At 32.0% G+C, this 19486-nt stretch overlaps 2 protein-coding genes across 2 annotated transcripts in view; one reads left to right on the top strand and one right to left on the bottom strand.

The window, feature by feature from the left end:
* The window catches only part of LOC139516285 (zonadhesin-like), a 119336-nt gene extending 111836 nt beyond the window's left edge, over positions 1-7500 (bottom strand). Inside the window, exons 1-6 of the mRNA XM_071306290.1 lie at positions 7399-7500; positions 5235-5516; positions 3788-3985; positions 2475-2591; positions 2145-2264; positions 753-869 (exon numbers count right to left, since the gene is read on the bottom strand). Of these exons, the coding sequence (XP_071162391.1) occupies positions 753-869; positions 2145-2264; positions 2475-2591; positions 3788-3985; positions 5235-5516; positions 7399-7456 (892 nt within the window). The 5' untranslated portion in view covers positions 7457-7500. The remainder of the gene's footprint in view (positions 1-752; positions 870-2144; positions 2265-2474; positions 2592-3787; positions 3986-5234; positions 5517-7398) is intronic.
* Positions 7501-14019: 6519 nt separating this feature from the next.
* Positions 14020-18367, top strand: LOC139516290 (parathymosin-like). The gene is made up of 5 exons (XM_071306321.1): positions 14020-14173; positions 16030-16089; positions 16456-16509; positions 17426-17464; positions 18007-18367. The coding sequence occupies exons 1-5, from the start codon at positions 14122-14124 to the stop codon at positions 18219-18221; spliced, it is 420 nt and encodes a 139-aa protein (XP_071162422.1). The 5' UTR covers positions 14020-14121; the 3' UTR covers positions 18222-18367.
* Positions 18368-19486: the final 1119 nt, after the last annotated feature.

Here is a 19486-nt window from a genome sequence, read left to right on the forward strand (position 1 = left end):
ATTTATCGAAATATAAGGTTAAACGATTGTAATTTCATTTAAGGAATGACTGTAATATTTTTTCTGTCTATGAAGAAATAACATAAAAAATTTGGTGCACACTGAATAACGCGCGTAGCTACGGTGGCAGAATGCGACCATGAAAGAAAAAAAAATATATGTTGTTCCCTCAAGATACTATGTCGTTCCCTCAAGATGCTAGGTCGTTCCCACAAGATAGTACATCCCTTTGTCTTTTGTAGGGTATATACCTCCGTCACCTTGATAATTGATTTATCATTTAGGGACCTTCTATAGCTGACTATGCGGTATGGCGTTTGCTCATTGTTGAAGGCCGTACTGTGACTTATAGTTGTTAATTTCTGTGTCATTTTGGTCTCTTGTAGAGAGTTCTCTTAAGCAATCATACCACATCTTCATTTTTTATATTGACAGAAAGCATATAAATATCCTGTTCACAAAGCTTCGAATTTTTCGAAAAACTTAAGATTTTCTTATCCCAGGCATAGATTACCTTCGCCGTATTTGTCACAACTTTTTTGAATTTTGGGTCCTCAATGCTCTTTAATTTTGTACATTTTTGGCTTTATAACTATTTTGATCTGAGCGTCACTGATAAGACTTATGTAGACGAAACGCGCGTCTAGTGTAAATGTATTACATGATAATCCTGGTACCTTTATTAACTATTATTGAATGATGTTATTTGGTAGATCTGACAGTTATTGCAATTTTAATTATAATTAAATTACCTTTGACTTTTTTACAAGATCTAACTCCGTCGCCTTTATATTTGCCTTTACAGACACATTTTCCCTTTATACATCTGGCTTTTTTATGACATTTTCTCCTACACTTGGGTGTCTGGACTGCAAAAAATGACAATTTATCGAAATATAAGGTTAAACGATTGTAATTTCATTTAAGGAATGACTGTAATATTTTTTCTGTCTATGAAGAAATAACATAAAAAATTTGGTGCACACTGAATAACGCGCGTAGCTACGATGGCAGAATGCGACCATGAAAGAAAAGAAAATATATGTTGTTCCCTCAAGATACTATGTCGTTCCCACAAGATAGTTATCTCGTTCCCTTAGGATGCTATGTCGTTCCCTCAAGATACTATGTCGTTCCCTCAAGATGTTGTGTTGTTCCCTTCCTCATGATACTATGTCGTTCCCTCAAGATGTTATGTTGTTCCCTCAAAATACTATGTCGTTCCCACAAGATAGTTATCTCGTTCCATCAAGATGATATGTCGTTCCCTCAAGATAGTTATCTCGTTCCATCAAGATGATATGTCGTTCCCTCAAGATATTAGGTCGTTCCCTCAAGATACTATGTTTTCTCCTTAAGATGATATGTCGTTCCCTCAAGATGTTATGTTGTTCCCTCAAGATAGTTATCTCGTTCCCTCAACATAGCAACTATCTTGTGGGAACGACATAGTATTTTGAGGGAACGACATAGTATCTTGAGGGAACGAGATAACTATCTTGTGGGAACGTCCTAGCATCTTGAGGGAACGACATAGTATCTTGAGGGAACAACATATTTTGTTTTCTTTCATGGCCCCATTCTGCCCTCGTTGCGGGTTATTTAACAGTGTGCACCACATTTTTTTATGTTATTTGGAATAGACAGAACAAATATTACAGTCATTTCTAATAATTTAATTCTAAATTCCATTTTAAACCGTAGAAAACCATGAAAAAACGGTGATGACGTCACGATCACATGACTAAAGTATGTCTATGGGCTGATAACAAAATAACGTCAGCCAATCAGAAGACGTGTTACATCTAAAATTAAATTATTTCTAAATATTCTAGAAATTATAAAATCATAATTTATTTTTACAATACATTTCAACGATCATCTGCTCAAAATGTAGTTAGTTTGTCTATTACAAAGTAAGTACTTAGGGAAAGTTGAATACAAGACATGCTTTACATGAAATATATACAAGTGCATATCGTGGCCTTTTATACAAGATCTAACTTCGTCTCATTGATATCCTGTTTCACACAAGCATTTTCTATTCATACACTTAGCTCTTCAACGCAGCGAGAAAATTCCGCATGCGGAAGTGGTCCTCAGTTGGCCCATAAAAAAATAGTATATAGTCTAAATCTGCAAACCTTTGATGTTTGTGCAAGATCTTATTCCATCGCCTTTGTATCCTGATTTACAAATACATTTTCCTCTTATACACTTGGCTTGTCTGTGACATCTTCGCAAGCATTTGGGTGTCTTCTTAACTACAAACAAGACAATTGTTTTAATTGTGAGGTAGTGGAATTATTATAATTTCATTAATAATATTTGTGACTATTCATTTTTAATTGACCATGAATTTTGAAGATCTACTCGACAAATGCTTTTGCTGTTGATTATAGCCATTCCAAAGAAAAAGGTTAATAAGAAAAAAAATAAGTATAATGATTTATGTATACTTTACATGTGCGTACCTTTGATGTTTGTGCAAGATCTAATTCCATCACCTCTGTATCCGGATTTACAGACGCATTTTCCTCTTATACACTTGGCTTGTCTATGACATTTTCTCAAACATTTTGGTGTCTTGTCTACAAAAAAGAACAAGCGTTCGAATCGTGAGATATAAGTGTTGTGGTTTCATTTCTGGCATTGATGAATATCTCATTTATGTTTACAATAACTATTAACGATGAATAAGTCAGTCCTTATATTTTTTTTTAATAAAAACATTAAACAAGAACTTGGATGATATGAAATGACATGTATTTGACTGTTGTCCGTCGTTATTCTGCGGTTTACATGTTAAAATGAACTACCGAGAATTATACTATTTAATTAGTATGCGTTTCTCTGCGCTAAGTATTCTTGTGTTTTTTTGTACTGTATTCCTATCTCATGTTAGCAATGTTTTGTAACATTGCCATATAAGTGTGAGGTTTGGCTAGACATAACACCAGGTTCAATCCACCATTGTGTTCCTTTATGTCTTATACCAAGTCAGGAATATAGCAGTTGTTAGCAAATAGTCCGTTTTTTATGGATATTGTCGTTTGCTTTTGTTGCACTTCAGTGTTTCTGTTGTTCCGTTGTTTTCCTCTCATAGTTAATTTGTTACCATCGTTTTTAGTTAGTAACCCGGATTTGTTTCTTTTCAATTGATTTTTACCTTAAAAAAGTGGTATACTACTATTGCCTTTTACTTTTTTTACAACAATACACTTCGTCTCCTCGGTTTCCCGCTTCACAGACGCTTGCAAATTGTCTATGACATTTATTCATTTCAATTTAATAAATGAATATGCACTGTACTCGTTGTAGTTTCTTTGTTGACACTGCGAAAAGTTGTTTTTCTATTGTTTAATTCTAACTCTGATGTACAAAATCGGATCGACGACTAGTTTTGACTGACGAATTTAATCAGTCATTATGAATAATAGAGTTAAGATATCAAAATGCTGATTTTGAGTTTTCAAATTAGATTTTATGGGAATTTTTTCTGTGTATATAAAGGGCATAATACTATAGATTAGAACTAAAACATTTTCTGTTGCAATTAGTTTGAGGTTAAATCTTAGTTTGACTGGACTAAAAGGGATATCGTAATTCATAAGTCGAAATTATACTAACAATGCTAAGGCAAAAAACGAAAATTACAAAAAGGCAAACAACTTATATATAACACAACATAGAAAACTGAAGCTTTGCAACCCACAGAAAAAAAAAACAGAAAATGAATTAACAATAACATCTTAATAGTTATAATATATAGTAATGATATACATACTTTTCTTGTTTTTACAAGATCTAACTCCATCGCCTTGGTATCGTGGTTTGCATACGCATTTTCCATTTATACACTTTGCTTTTTTATGACATTTTGTCCTGCACTTGGGCTTCCTGGGCTTCCTGGGCTTCCTGGGTTTCTTGGGCTTCTTGGGCTTCCTGGGCTTCCTGGACTTCCTGGGCTTCTTGGACTTTATGCCTGCAAAATTGGCAATCGTTCTAACAATGAGTAATGTATTGGCTATTTGTTATGGCTGAGACATTGATAAATATTAATAGTATAATTAATACTGCTTTTACGTGTATAATTTTGGTAAAAAAAGCGTTTGATGTACAATTGATTTTGGTTAATATTTTCCATTACATACATTTTTCTTGCAATATGGAATAAAACAATTACTGTCTTTTGTTTCGGTAAATATTATACAATAACTGTCTTTTGATGAGGTAAATATGTAGTTTTATTGACTTTTGAAAAACTGATATTCACTGAGACCAAGTCAATTAAACCACATATTTACCGAAACAAAAGACGACATTAATTGTTTTATTCCATATTCCGAGAGAAATGTATGTAATGGCACTGTTTTCACCAAAACCAATTGCACAGCAAACGTTTTGTATCAAAATTATGCACGGAAAGCAAACCACGGTTAGCGCGGTAAATATACTTTTTCCGCAAACGAATATGCTTATTTATTTAAAATCCAATTATATAGAAGAACCTACTAAAATTTTATCAATTTATATGGAATAAGTGGTTTAATGAGATAAAGAACCACTTATTCGGGTCCGGTTCGAAAGAACATGCCAGAAAGTACTACTAGTATATATTTGAAACAAAATAGTTCCTACATAAAGCTGTCAGTTGGTCAATATGTTCAATATTAGCCATGACAGGTTTTGGTCTGAAGAAGAAGGCTTGAGGACATAAAAATCACCGTATGATTCTTGTTAAAAGTGTCTTTTAGATATCAAACAATATATGAAACAAAAGAAGAGGAAGGTATATTTTGCCTGTTGTTAAGATCAGAAGTATTGTTTTCTGTACTACAAAGTTTCCGGGAACCAGTACGATTTGAAATGACTGACATTGTGCATACTTCAGTGCAAGTCAGGATAGGTTATATTTATGGCATGAAATAACACTTTATTTAATTGACAAAAAAACAATGGCTGCTTGAAATTGCAGACTTCAACATAAAAGGAAATGATAATTTTAAAACAAAGTAATTCAGATCCACCAAAAAAGAATACCGTTAAAAGTAACAAATTTACACTAGACTTTAAACGTTTTTACATAATTGCATACACGGAATAATATAACTGATATTATAGTGCCACATTCAAGTCTTACTGTTGCTATTTCACTTTGTTCATGAGTGATTTACATTGTGATTTCAATTTTAAAACATAGTCATGACATCAATATATAATCACAAACATACCTTTACAGGAATAGGAAACAGTGACGTATTTGTATGTCCCGGGACAAGGATCACCATACAGCCCGTTATTTGCAGAAACAGTGCATGATTTTCGCCCATTACAATTCTTCCTTGAGATGCCCAGCGGTTTATTCGTAGAACATCGAGTTGTTTTTATGTTTGGGTGTTTGCATGTTCTTTTATTAGATCTACCATACGTTGCCTGCTTAATCTTGATAACTTGGTTCGATGGACATGACAATGTAGTTTTGGAGTTTTCGCAAATTACTTTCCTTTTGCTCTCTGGAAATAGAAATATTGGCATACATGTAGAAAATGGAAATGTTACGATTATTTTGTTTAGTGCATTTGCTGTCGAATGACTCATACCGTATTTATACAAATTTGATACACTTAAAACTAAAAAAGTAACAATAGTTCCATGGAAACCAATACGCATGTCATGAATCTTAGAGGAATTCAAATTTCGTTCTATTCCTGACGACACAACATCCAATAAAGTACCGACAGGAACAACGAAGAACGAACTCATTTGATGGCCATGTGACACCGTTATAATCATAAATAAAACATTCGGATTGAATATATCAATGAACTCTACGGTCTTCCTGTTGCTTGTTTCTTGTTCAAATCATGGTACATGCTATGGGGTTGTATTATTGACTTATACAATACAATAGTATACATAAACGCTGTATGTTGGCTTATTTTGTCATATTTGAACCAAAGTTACCGCTTTTCTAAATGAAACAAAATCGTGTTTTAATTGCTTGTCTAAATATAACCACCATATAGCACGTCAATTATCAGATTACCGAGAGCACACTAAGTCTTATAAATGAAAGGATTTTCCATTTGTTTTATATAACACAATGCCACTGCATGCGAACGAGGTATCACCGATTTTATGACTCGTTGTGCAAGTAGCATTTCTGTGCTGGGTTTGCGTTCAATATCGTAGCAACTACATAGGTCTACGACGATTTCTGACTTTTGATTGTGTAGTAAGCCTAGCTGCTACGATATTGAACGCAACATAGATATGAAGCCTCAATTTTGTAAACATTCTGTTCAATTTAGAAACCATGCGAGTTTTACGTTTTTTTGTCCCTTCGCAAAAAACTGATTGGCCAGCATCGATACAAATGGCTTGTTTTATGGATAGAAAAATCCTCATTTGTGAAGCTACAACGCTGAATCAGTTTTAAAAAATCGATAACTGAACTACTAGTATCTTGATTGGTTAAATCCGTAATCCGATGGCACAAATCTGAATATGTATTATTCAAATGATAACAGTACTTTTGCAGAGGAATGCAATGGCCGTGGGACATTAGCGCCAATTTCTAAAATTTTCATTCATTCATTTCCGCCGATTTCATCTTTTTAATTTTCGCCGATTTTATATTTGCTCCTAATTGCATTTACAGTTTTGCATAGATGAGTAAATACTGGACATACATATCGAAAGGTCAGTACAAATAATCGAGAGAAAGGTATACTTATTTATCGCACTTGCAACACGCCGCATACAATGTACTATAAATTGAAAACGTGATCAGTGGAGCGAGACAAAAAGGAATTGTCAACAAAACCCAAACTCTGTAGATGTATCTCAAACTAGTATATTTTATATATTTCGTATTTTCTACGTCGATACATAATACTATATTTGACTTTGTATAAACATAAAAACAATTTCAAACTTGTATATAATATATGATATTATTATTATTACTATTGGATTGCAATTATGACGAGCTGTCTTTAAAAATCTGCATATATGTAATTTGTATCTAAATGTATTCTGCTCGACTTTAAATCAATACATTTGACTGAGAACACCAACCCCCATACAGAACAATGAAAAATCAATCAAATTAAGGAGAAACATGAGTAAAGAAAATGATAATTTAAATTCAACATTTAGGTAGGATGGTTATCGATTTATGCAACATTTCTCCACCGATGTTCAAACGCATACACCCTCTTGTTTATTTTAAGTAAAATGTTCCGTTTTTATCTAAATAAGATAAGATTAGGTGTAAGTGCACAAATTTTTTAAATTATTTATTTTTAAAGGGAATCAACTCTAACAACAAATCAAATGCCTGAAACTCTGGCATTTGATATTTCACGTAACGTTTTTAAAAATGTATCTTACCAACTGTCTGTATGACTATAACAAGCAATAGGAGGAAAACTCCGTGTCGTGCCGCCATGACTCCGGCCGTTTGAGTGTCATGTGATTCGACATTGCTTATGTACCCCTAACAACCCACGTGTGAACAAGTACATTGATCCGAAATATTGATGAATTCGGGTACGTATCTGTCAATCTAAGTCAATATTATATATTGTCCTTCCAATTTCAAAAAGGTTTCAAAAGAATTGGTGAAACAGGTTGTGCTGTTTACGCAGTAAAAATTAAATAAATCTGACAATAATTACACTTAAAGATTTTTGATTGTATCAAAATTTGAAAAATAGTTTTTATGTAAATTTTTTTTAATATGTTATACAAAATTATCAGCAAATTAAATAAAGTAACATGAGTTGGTACAGGTTACTATGATTGTATCTTCTAGTAGGTTATAGGCTATCTATATTAAAATGCTACTATTTGTCAATCCGTCAATAGCAATTGAAACATACATCTCAAGTACCGTCTCATATATCTGACATTATCATTATTTATTGTAAACCACTATAAGGCAATTGTTTCCAAAAATTGCATCTCCTTGTGTTGGATACGTAACACATGTTTTAATTGTGTTATATACAATTATATTTCAAATAACTGACATTGTACACCGACGCATGTTGAATTAAAATTTTGTATTGCCTCGGTTTTGTTCGAAAAAATACTTTACGAATTTACACATGTAGAAAAAGGCATACTGAAAAATTATAATAAGTCTTAGTTTGATAATACTTTTAAAAAATGAAAATCCAAACAGTTTCTCAAAATTGAAGACTTAATTTTATTATCTTTAAAATCTGTATGAAATGGATGCTTGTGATTCATTCATTATGTATTGCAAAACAGACATTCATGTCTTTGTCATTTTAGTCTCTTGTGGACAGTTGTCTCATTGGCAATCATACCACATCTTCTTTTGTTTTATATTTGTTGGTAATATTTTACTCTTAAAATAATCAAAACGAGGAAACATGATTTGAAAAGAATTGAATATGGTGCTGATTCTGACGTTTGGAGCAGGGAAAAAAATCACTTAACAAAAGTCAATTCAGAAGTAATCATGTTCTTAAGAACATTCATTCTGTATTCAAATGGCTCTGATCTTACAATGCATGCTTTTAAAAACCGCTTGGTCTTATGCGTTTTTGTTGTCTTTCATTTTTGCTAAGATAAATCCAAGCTTTTTACATTGTAGGTTTCCCTAGGCGATATAAACAAAGGGAAATTGAGATTCGGACGAAGCATTGGAAAAACAATTGCATTGTTGTTATTCAATGCTAGATTGAGATCGTCCTGGATGTGTTTTTAAAATATTACTAGACTGCGTTTAAATCAACTAGATAAAAAAAAAAATTGTGTTTTATGGAAATAAAAAGACAAACTCCTATATTATAAATATGTAGAATGACAAGATACACTAAACACATATTTTTTTTAATACTATATATTTATTTTAATAGATTTTATGTTGAAAGACCAACTTTTTACCAACCAGAAAAGAAAATTGAGAACAAATAAAAATCTTCAGAAAATTTAACCTAGTATGTTGTCCTATATCTTTTGTATTAAACTTCAAATTATAAAAATCTGTATAATTCTAACATTCTTTTTATAAAATATATATCCGAATAAATTTTGCATGTTTCAACAGTTGTTCAATAAACCCCTTTGATACTCCATAGTGCTTCCCATTATCTTCTATCTTCTTTTTACCATTTAACAGGTCTATTTAACACACATAACAAATGCACATGTTCATGAATTACATGATGAACCAACCTTTCTAAACACTTCATCGGGAAGTTCAACATCGAAATCTTCAGAAGCCACAGCCACATGAGTTGTGTTGGCAGTAAAATTCATTGGACCGTCTTCCTTCTTAGGTTTCTTCTGTAAAGTTAAAATAAATATATTGTTACAATCATTTTTGTTGTATACAAAGCTTCTTTCCAGAAAAACAGAACAATGTGCATTCAGAAATGCATAGATTAATCATTATTGTTAACAATGTGACTGGAATGGGCTTGAATTATCTAAAATTTTCATCTTTAACGACTACAAACTAATTTGAAGAAACAAAACACTTTATAGAGTCACCTTTATAAAATTTGCAATTTACTTATTTTCAATTTGAATGCATAATTGCATTTTTGCCATTTGAATAAACAATTAAATGTACAATGTGCTATACTAGTCAATATTGTTTTATACATTTCCAAGGAAAATTTAAAACGGAAAGTCCGTAATCATTGGCAAAATAAATTAAAAAAAAGAATCACATCAGACAATCAGATATCAACTGGCATATTCATAAATTGCTGCAGGCATTTTATTGTGTAGAAAATTTAGGATTAAACCTGGTTTTATAGTAGCTAAACCTCTCAGTTGTATAACAGTCGCATAAAACGACATGATATTGACAACGATTTGTGAACAAAACAAACAGAAATAATAGGTAAAAATGTCAAAAATATGGAACCAGCAGTCTATATTGTGTATAATCTTAATCACTAAAAACAAACAAATGTGTGAACAAACAAAAGGAATACAGACGAAGCACATAAGCAAAAACGAAAGACAAGAAAAAAAAATACCAGGGCACAATAACTTAAACTTCTATTTCTTGGTTTATAATACTGCATTTTTTAGCTAATTTGTAGTTTCTCTCTAAAGTGTTATCATAATTTTTTCTCAATAGCAATAACGTTTACTACAAACTTGATCTCTTCGATGTTTTGACGAAAAGAAGAACGCTATTAATTTCATATGAAAATGTTCTGGTAAAATGTAAATAACAAAAATACCGAACTCCGTGGAGTATTCAAACGGAACGTACGTAATCAAATGGCTAAATCAAAAGCTCAATCACACCAAACAAATGGATAACAACTGTCATATTCCTGAATTGGTACGGACAGTTTTTTACGTACAAAAACGGTGGATTAAACCTGATTATATAGCTAGCTAAACTTCTCACTTGTATGACAGTCTTTGTAGAAAAAAGTCTAAACATAAAATTATACAAATAAATTGAAATAAACAGAGTCAGAATATAATGTTATTCTTTGTTTCATAATAAACCAAACGTTGGGAAAAGCAGGCTATACATGTAGAGCTTTTGAGCAAGTTTTGTTAAATGTGGATATTTAATTGAATTCCTCGCGTATCAACCTATATTTATTTTTCTTCTGGCTGAAACCGCCACAGGAACATGTCTACTCTCTGTATATGATATATCAACCTAGATCAGATAAGTTCAGGGGAAAAAAACCAAAATAAGCGATTGATGAGAAGCAAGGCTAATACTTTATAAATTGAGTTTTTAAGCAAATGCAAATACATCGAGAAGACAGCAAAAACCTATTTGCCGACGTAAGGAATCTATTGATTACGTTTATTGATGTTTTAGAGGGTTGCCACGTCTCACGCTTAATACTCGCTTATGTTCATGATTTTTTGGCGGCATTTTCCTTTGATCTATTGTTTTTTTCTCTTTGGTCTTTTAAATTTTAGCCAAATGTACGCATTTGCTTCATGAAAAGTTGGCACAACTGTTTTTTTAAGAATCAGTATTGTTCTTTGTTTTGACATTACAGGGCAATCACTATTAATTTCTTTATAGTTGTGTGTATCACATGATGATGTAAATACTCTTCATACATGTATGAGGCTAGAACAAAGAAGATATGAAAGAGAGAACTAGTATTTATTGATAATTGTTTGTTTTACGTTCAGTGGCAAATATTTCATAAATGTTCAGGATGAGAACTTATTAATAATAACCATGATTATCAGTAAGTATGCTGTACTAGGGGTCGACCGGAATGATGGACTAGACATTTGGAATGTCGCTGGAAAATAGGGGTACATCTTACCCTTCCGGAGCACCTGAGATCACCCCTAGTTTTTTGGTGGGGTTCGTGTTGTTAATTCTTTAGTTTTCTATGGTGTGTCATGTGTACTATTGTTTGTCTGTTTGTCTTTTTCATTTTTAGCCATGGCGTTGTCAGTTTGTTTTAGATTTATGAGTTTGACTGTCCCTTTGGTATCTTTCGTCTCTCTTTGATAAAAATTTAGCCTTACAAAATGTCACCTACATATAAGGTCACACAAAGGGCCTCGGTGACCTAGTGGTCCACGAAGTTACTACTGTAATCACTAGCCAGTCAACACTGAGGTTGAGAGTTCGAACCCCGCTCGTACCGGTGCACTCGACTTCAATCTTAATTGACTACCATTGTCAGTTTCCTATCGAAGGTCGGTGGTTTTTTCCGGGCACTGGTTTCCCTCCACAAAAAAACATTTGCCGCATTGCGATTTGGATAATAGGACAGACAGATGCTCAATGTTGGTCTTTTGTTACGACCGTCCATAGAATCCTTGCCAATATGGAGCGTCTGTATGACTGTTAGGGATGTATAAACACGCGGCCACGTCCGGTATGATGTCTGTCCAATATATCCTCATTTTCCAGAGGCAGTCTTAATTTTCTGTCCTTCAGTCCGGGCGATATCCTTTTTCAGGACCAACTTATTATATTAATTATTTAACTTAAATGATTTTTGCCCTGAACATGCATGAAATATCTGCCACTGGACGTAAAACAAACTTCAATTAATCAATAAAATTCCCTTTTAAGCAGATTGTTTAAATTTACGAAATAACTAGTCACACTCTCAAGCAATAAAGCAAAATGCTGTAAGACCTAGATTGCCTACTATTTATGGGAACTCTTACATACATGTACCAAACGAGTAGTGCTGTCTTTTCTATTTAATTTGTATACTTATAAGCGAAAATAAACACATGTTCTGATACCCGATTTTATGAACTGTATTTTTGATGTAAAGGGCTTGCACATGTGTTGCACTGTTGAGTTGTCCAACGTACTAAGGTGTCGGACTAATGGGATGAAGAAAAAGCCTGTATATAACTGACGAGGAAAGGTAACACACGGCCAGCGAAAGCTCCTTTTTTTAGAGCCCAGGTGGTCGTGTGGTCTAGCGGGACGGCTGCAGTGCAGGCGATTTGGTGTCACGATATCACAGTAGCATGGGTTCGAATCCCGGCGAGAGAAGAACCAAAAATTTGCTTTATTTACAGATCTAACATTGTTGGGTTGATGTTTAGACGAGTTGTATATACATTATGTACACAGCCATGTATCACTATCATTGATGGCGATCCGATGGATACATCTGTTGTAGAGTTGTCACTGACTCAGACGTACTTATAATATATATAAAGTATTAGTCTTTGCTTCTCATCAATGGCTTATGTTGGGTTGATGTTTAGACGAGTTGTATATATATATATATATATATATATATATATACAACTCGTCTAAACATCAACCCAACAATGTTAGATCTGTAAATTTGCTTTCGCAAAATTTTTGTTCTTCCCTCGCCGGGATTCGAACCCATGCTACTGTGATATCGTGACACCAAATCGCCTGCACTGCAGCCGTCCCGCTAGACCACACGACCACCTGGGCTCTCAATAAAAGAGCTTTCGGTGGCCATATGTTACCTTTCCACGTCAGTTTTAATCTAGCGGCGTACTACAGTACATGATATATAAGGCATGAAGATGTTATTGTTACAGATCAGCTAAATTATCTATAGTAAAGGATCCTACAAATTAATGTAAGATACAGTCACAGAAAATAATATATATATATATATAAGTCTGAAAATTACTCCAAACAGTGTTAGAGTTAGATTTTCTACTGACAATTTTTTGTTCGTTCCTCAGTGGGATTCGAACTCACACCTTTGATACACTACAGCACCAATCGCTTAGCCTCATGTCCAGCGCTCTATATTTTTATATATAAAAAATCCGCATAGCATCAAACCCCAGGTCCCTCGAAAATGAAATTATATCGCGTCGAAATAAAAAAAAAATAGATCTTATTGCAAAGTGTCATTGATATTATAGCTTTTCTTAATTTTCATGTATTGTTATCAACATAACTGTATTTGTTTCAAACTTTCAATTTTAATACTTATAATCTTTTATTCAAACTAAGATAATCGAAATGGAAAAATAGGTGTCATTATCTAATTAAGTGAATTTAAATCAAAATTGGCACAGAAAAAACTTAACCATTTAATTATAAGAAAACGATTTTATTTAAATAATATTTTTAGTCAAACAAATTAAGATAGATGTATATGCATCCGATGATACCAGGTCCAAATTAGTTACAGTGTTAAATTTGCAGTAGTGTGAATCAGAATTTGTGGTAAAAACAGAAGAAAAAAATACAAAATTTGATTAAAATCTTTTTGCTCTTGAATTTCAACAAAAATTGATATAAAGGTATACTACGTGTTTAATAAATGCATTGAATATTGTACTCAATACAATTAAATAGTCTTTTGAAAACATATGTATTTAACAGTGGATAATTTGAAATATTGTAATAATGTATAATTAAATTTTGTTCGTCGCAAGTTATCTACTGGTAATATATTAACTAGAAATCAATTTAAAGTATCAATCTGTCGTTTCAATACAATATATGATAAGGGAAGAATCGAAGGTAGCCCACGTATTACAGAACAGATGTTACACCTTACTGGGGTATAAAATGCAGTAGTTTAGAACAGCAATTGCAAAACGGTTGTCTACCAGTCATATACACAACAACAACAATCCAGAAACATCTCATCCACCATGAAGGTTTTCGTAATACTGTGTGCCTTTGCTGCTTGTATGTTTGCTGCCGGTAAGTCTCTTGTAACATTAGTTTTTTTTTAAATTCATTTCATGAAGTATTAAAATATTTTCTAAGATTTATATTTTAATTTATCGATTTCTACTGATATTTTAGTTTTTAACAAGATACCTTTTCATACGTTTATTTGCAACTGTCTTAAGTCAGGAACATGTTCGGTGTGAGCCAAGACTCCGTGTTAAAGCCGTTCTTTGACCCCTAATGGTTAACTTTTACAGCACTCATACCACATCTTCTGGTATCTATTCAATTCTGATAATTAAATTTTCAATTTAAGCTACGCCAAAAAAATATTTTTTCGGAAGACCTGGTTAAATCATTTTTTTATATTTTTTTCATATTTTATTGCAACTTATATTAGACAACTTATCGTTCGATTATTAGCATTATGGAGAGACAGCTAGAATGCAATTTTAAATCTAAACATATTAAAGGCTATGATAATTAATATAATCATACAAATAGTTTAAAGATTGTTAACGTACAGTCACAAATATTTCATTATAATTCAATGCATATTAATTCACTAGATGTATTATAATCGCAATGAATATAGTAAAAAGTTTGAAAAACAAAAATCAATCATGTTTAAATAGTTATATTTTAATACTAAAGGTAGATATAATTTAACTATCAATATGTCCCGTAATTACATTTCATTAAAGTAGAGACAAAATGCATTTAAGAATCGAATGCTTCTTTTTGTAACTTTTCGTGACCGAAGTACATTTTGTATGAAGCGCGGAAGCGCTTCATCCCTAAAATGTGCGCACGGTCAACGCTTTTACAACCCTATGAAGTTACAAAAAGAACCAGTCACTACCTAATATTATAATTAAATTTTATAGCTAGGATCATAAAAACACGATTTTTATCAAGAAGTTACAAAAAGAAGCATTCAATACTTATAATTACATTTTATAGCTAGGATCATAAAAACACGATTTTTATCAAGTTTTTATTGAATTTACCTGTGCACTTTGTTGTGAGACCTCGTGTCATCATGAATGATAAATCTTATTCTGTTATGAAGTTGATTATGAAGGAATAACGCGAGATTGCAGTGCAGTCATTCAGAATAACGTATTATAATAAAACATACATCTAATGTAATTATATTTAAATGATTCTAGCTACATGCCGATTACGCAATGTTATCGTCGTTATAATTATGTTTAAAACATTCTATTTATGACAAACATAAAGTCTTCATTAAAAACTAAGTTAGCTTACTCTTTTTTTTATTGGTGGTGTATTTTCGTTTTTGTTTCTGCTTGTCTGTGTCACAGTGTATTTTATGTGACACAAATATAAAAACAAAGATAAGGTTATTTATAGTGTATCTTATTTTTTTGTATGTCTAATGTTTTGTCAATAATAACAGTCTTATGATGAACCTGAGTTGAACTCAGTTCGCAAATTCTTTTATAAACACATTGTTTATTCAAGGTTCAATATTATTTCAAAACTGTATAAATATGCTGCACACTTGAAAGGACAAATTACATACTCATTGATTGTCACGTGTCAATATTTACATTAATTTATGTAGCTATACACATGTAATGTTTGCATTTTGTATGTATTTTCTTATGGTTAATATTTGCATTTTTGTTAGAAAAATAATAGTCTAATTTAAAAATTGATTTTAATAAATCTGAAAAGTAGTAAATTTTAACTTGAAAAGTGTTCGGCTAATTGTAATCTTAAACTATTGGTTTCAGAAAAGTTCTTTTATTTTTAAACAGAAAAAAGAAGTAAAATAAATGAAACCAGTGAAAGAAAATGGATAACAATAATCCATGTTGAATTCGACAGACATTAAATTTAATTGTATTAATTTACAGGTGATCCAGTGCCTGCGGTTGAACCTGCTGTGATTGATCCTCCTGCATTGGAGAAAAGCGGTATGGAAGATATTTATGTTCTTTATTTTAAGAATGTGCACGAAGCATCCACTATGTTGTATTTGTAAAAATATTTCATTCGTTTTTGTCAAATTTTATCTTCGTTCAAAATGCTCAGACAAGTAACATTTAGTTTTTTGTTATTCAATATATAAAGTTATATTTTATCGTATCTATTTGTTTTTCCCTCTCGTTCGTATCGTTAATTATATCTATGCGTTCAATGTGACTTTCAATAAAAGAAATTAATTATAAAAGCTATATTATACTTGTTTCGTTTATGTTATATACGCTTTAGTTATGTATGTCTATTCTTTGTAAAATATGAATTTAGCAAAATCATATATAATTATCTTCATATTTTAGATGCCGTTGTGGTTCCGGACGCGCCAGCAGTAGCTGTAGAAGCGCCAGAAGAAGGTGTGTATCGATTGATTTAAGGTGGTACTCAACACCTTGATTAAAAGTAATTTGGCTCGTTTATTTTTCATTTTTTTTTTCTTTTTTTTTTACAAAATATTTATTTGACCTTTTAACAAAAATATAAAAATTTAAAAAGTTTGAACCAACAATTTCATCCGAAAAATTTCATTTTGACAAACACTAATTGTGATTATTGGGAAGCTTAATATTTCCGTAACAATACAATGTGATTAAAACGTTTATCTGATTTTACAGCGTTATCTCCCTGTACTAGTGTTAGGAACCACCTTAAACACATGTTATCAATCTCAAACCAGTTCTAAGAGTCGTCTTGCCCTGTTTCAATCTCATTATGACTTTGACATGAAAAACTGCTAAAAAACGGTTTGTTTTGTTTGATTAAGAGTTTTGTCAACAATTTTGTGTACCCGTACCCTAACCTTTCCGATTTCCATTACATTAAGTTGTGTTGATAACAAATGAGGTTTCCTCGTGTTTTATAACGTAACCAATATGTGATAGAATTGAGAATGAAAACGGGGAATGTGTTAAAGTTAACCCTATCCGACGAAACAGCTTAAACAGCCGAATGCCGACATTTTCATATTTTACACAGCGAGAAAATCCCGAACCCGGAAGCAGATGTCATGTTATATATCATATATATCTACATTAAATTAAGAAACATATTTCTCTATGATCACCTTAGCCCTCTCTCGTTCATTGTTGATTATACTTATTCAATTTAATATTTGATGAATAAAACAACCGATTATTTATAACTTTATGTAAAAAATACGGAAGTTTATCAATTTTACCATATTTTTAATCGACGTCTCGGACTCATGCATATTAGTTTCAGACCTCCAATTCAAAACTTCTTTATAATCAACTATTTTTTTTTAATTTTTAGTCGCCCCTGAAGCACCAGAAGAAGCAAGCGAAGAAGAAGGTGTGTATTGTATAAACTTAACAAATAGTACCAATCTCATACCGAGGCTTATTGACGTCTTGAAATTGCAAGCATATATATTAGTTTTTTCCATGTCTATTACAGATTATACCTCTGACATGATAATCTTTTAGGTAGTCCAACCTCCGTAACGTGTGATATATATGACCTTATATTTTAAAATTATGGCGGTGCAATACTTTCTTTTATTTACCTTTTATTGGTCTTTGAAAGCCTATAATTGTTTCTACCGCTTCATTTGAACTCTAGTTGATGGTCTCCTTGGCTATCTTACCACATTTCTTTATTTTTGCATTCGTATTTGTACTGTTTCTGTATCTCATAGGAATGTTGTCGGGTGAATTATGAATTTGTAATTATTTCAATTTTGTGTCCTTTATAGTTTTTTTATTTAATAATGATACGTCTGGGATGTTCTGCCAAGTTATAACGCAAATGAAAATACAAATTGCTTTGCAATTTGATTCTTGTTTCAACATGTATAGTTCATATAAATATATTGATTTAATTTTGATATTCAGAGGATGACAGCAGTGAAGAAGAAGAAGAAGAAGGAGAAGAAGAAGAGGAAGAAGAAGAAGATAGTGAGGAATCATCATCAGAGGAAGAAGAAGGAGATGATGGAGAGGAAGAAGAAGAGGCAGAAGAGGAAGAAGAGGAAGAGGAAGAAGAAGAGGAAATAGAGCAAGAAAGTGCAAGTGAAACATCTGCTGATAATAGTGATGTAGTTGAATAATCTTCATCATACAGTATTGGTGGTGATACATTAATAACTAGCGCTAATAAACATGCTGCGACTCAGTAAAACATATATATATTAAAAAATAGATAGACATTTATTGTTCAATTTATTAATAAAGTATGCAACCACATATAAAAAAATAGTTATTGTAAATCATATCATAAATAAGTACATGTATACACATTGTGCTAGTCTTTCCCTGCTGTTTTATACTGAGCAACGGAGAACATTTTGATTTCGTGCATGTAAACATTACAAGTATTAAATTGTTATAGATACGCAATCGAGATTCAAATACATTACAAGATAATAAAAAGATGTGGTATGGTTGCCAATGAGACAACTATTATTTTATTTGTCCAAGTGAAGTGGATTATAAGCACTGTTGATTTGTTGTCGTGTTAGTAAATTCAATACCATATCTGTTAAGATAATGCAATTCATCTATGAGCAACTCCTATTTCGACATCTCTAAACTATAGCTGTGTCTCGACTCAAAGAATATCTAACGACACGATTTAGAACAAACTACCAAACAAAATAATGTTATTCTAGTAAAAAGTAAAATCACAAAAAAATCCGAACTCAGAGGAAAGTTAAAAATGAAAGTCCCTCATAAAGAGCTTGGATAGCACCAAATCACGTGTCTCTTTAAAAAATGACAACCCTTGACACTACATACATCTTAAGTTATTGTGCGATATTAAATTCTTTATTTGTTTTCTCCCTGTCGTCAATTCACTAGATTTTTCTAAAAAGTTGTCTTGTCATTTTGAAATTACTTTTAATGAATGTCTTTGCAATACAAACCTACTTTTAGTAGTTAGTTTAAAGACTGGTTGGCTCGAGGTCTCTAAGAGATATGTATCCCGATTAAAACGCTTACTATATAAAAAAATCAATTAACACATATGACAAGCAAAAACCAACGACAACATGTTATAGTCTTGGTATCTATGCAATAGTTGCCACTGGACGTAAAACCAAATATAATTGAATGAAGTCACAAGGTAACTAGTAACAAAGTTTTTCGATTCGATCAATATTTTGCATTTAAAATCGCAGCCATCTGTTGTCATAAACAAACATTGATATTTCAAATCGACTTTGTACTATTATATATTTAAACAGTGTACGTCGTGAATATCAACAAAAAAGTAATTTTCATAAAAAATGCTGGATGCTAACTGTTAATGCTCACAAAAAAAGATAACTAACATCGTGCTTTTCTCTGATTGTTTATGACGTGTTGACACTGT

Source organism: Mytilus edulis, chromosome 3 (genome assembly GCF_963676685.1).
Source record: "Mytilus edulis chromosome 3, xbMytEdul2.2, whole genome shotgun sequence".
NCBI lineage: Eukaryota > Metazoa > Mollusca > Bivalvia > Mytilida > Mytilidae > Mytilus > Mytilus edulis.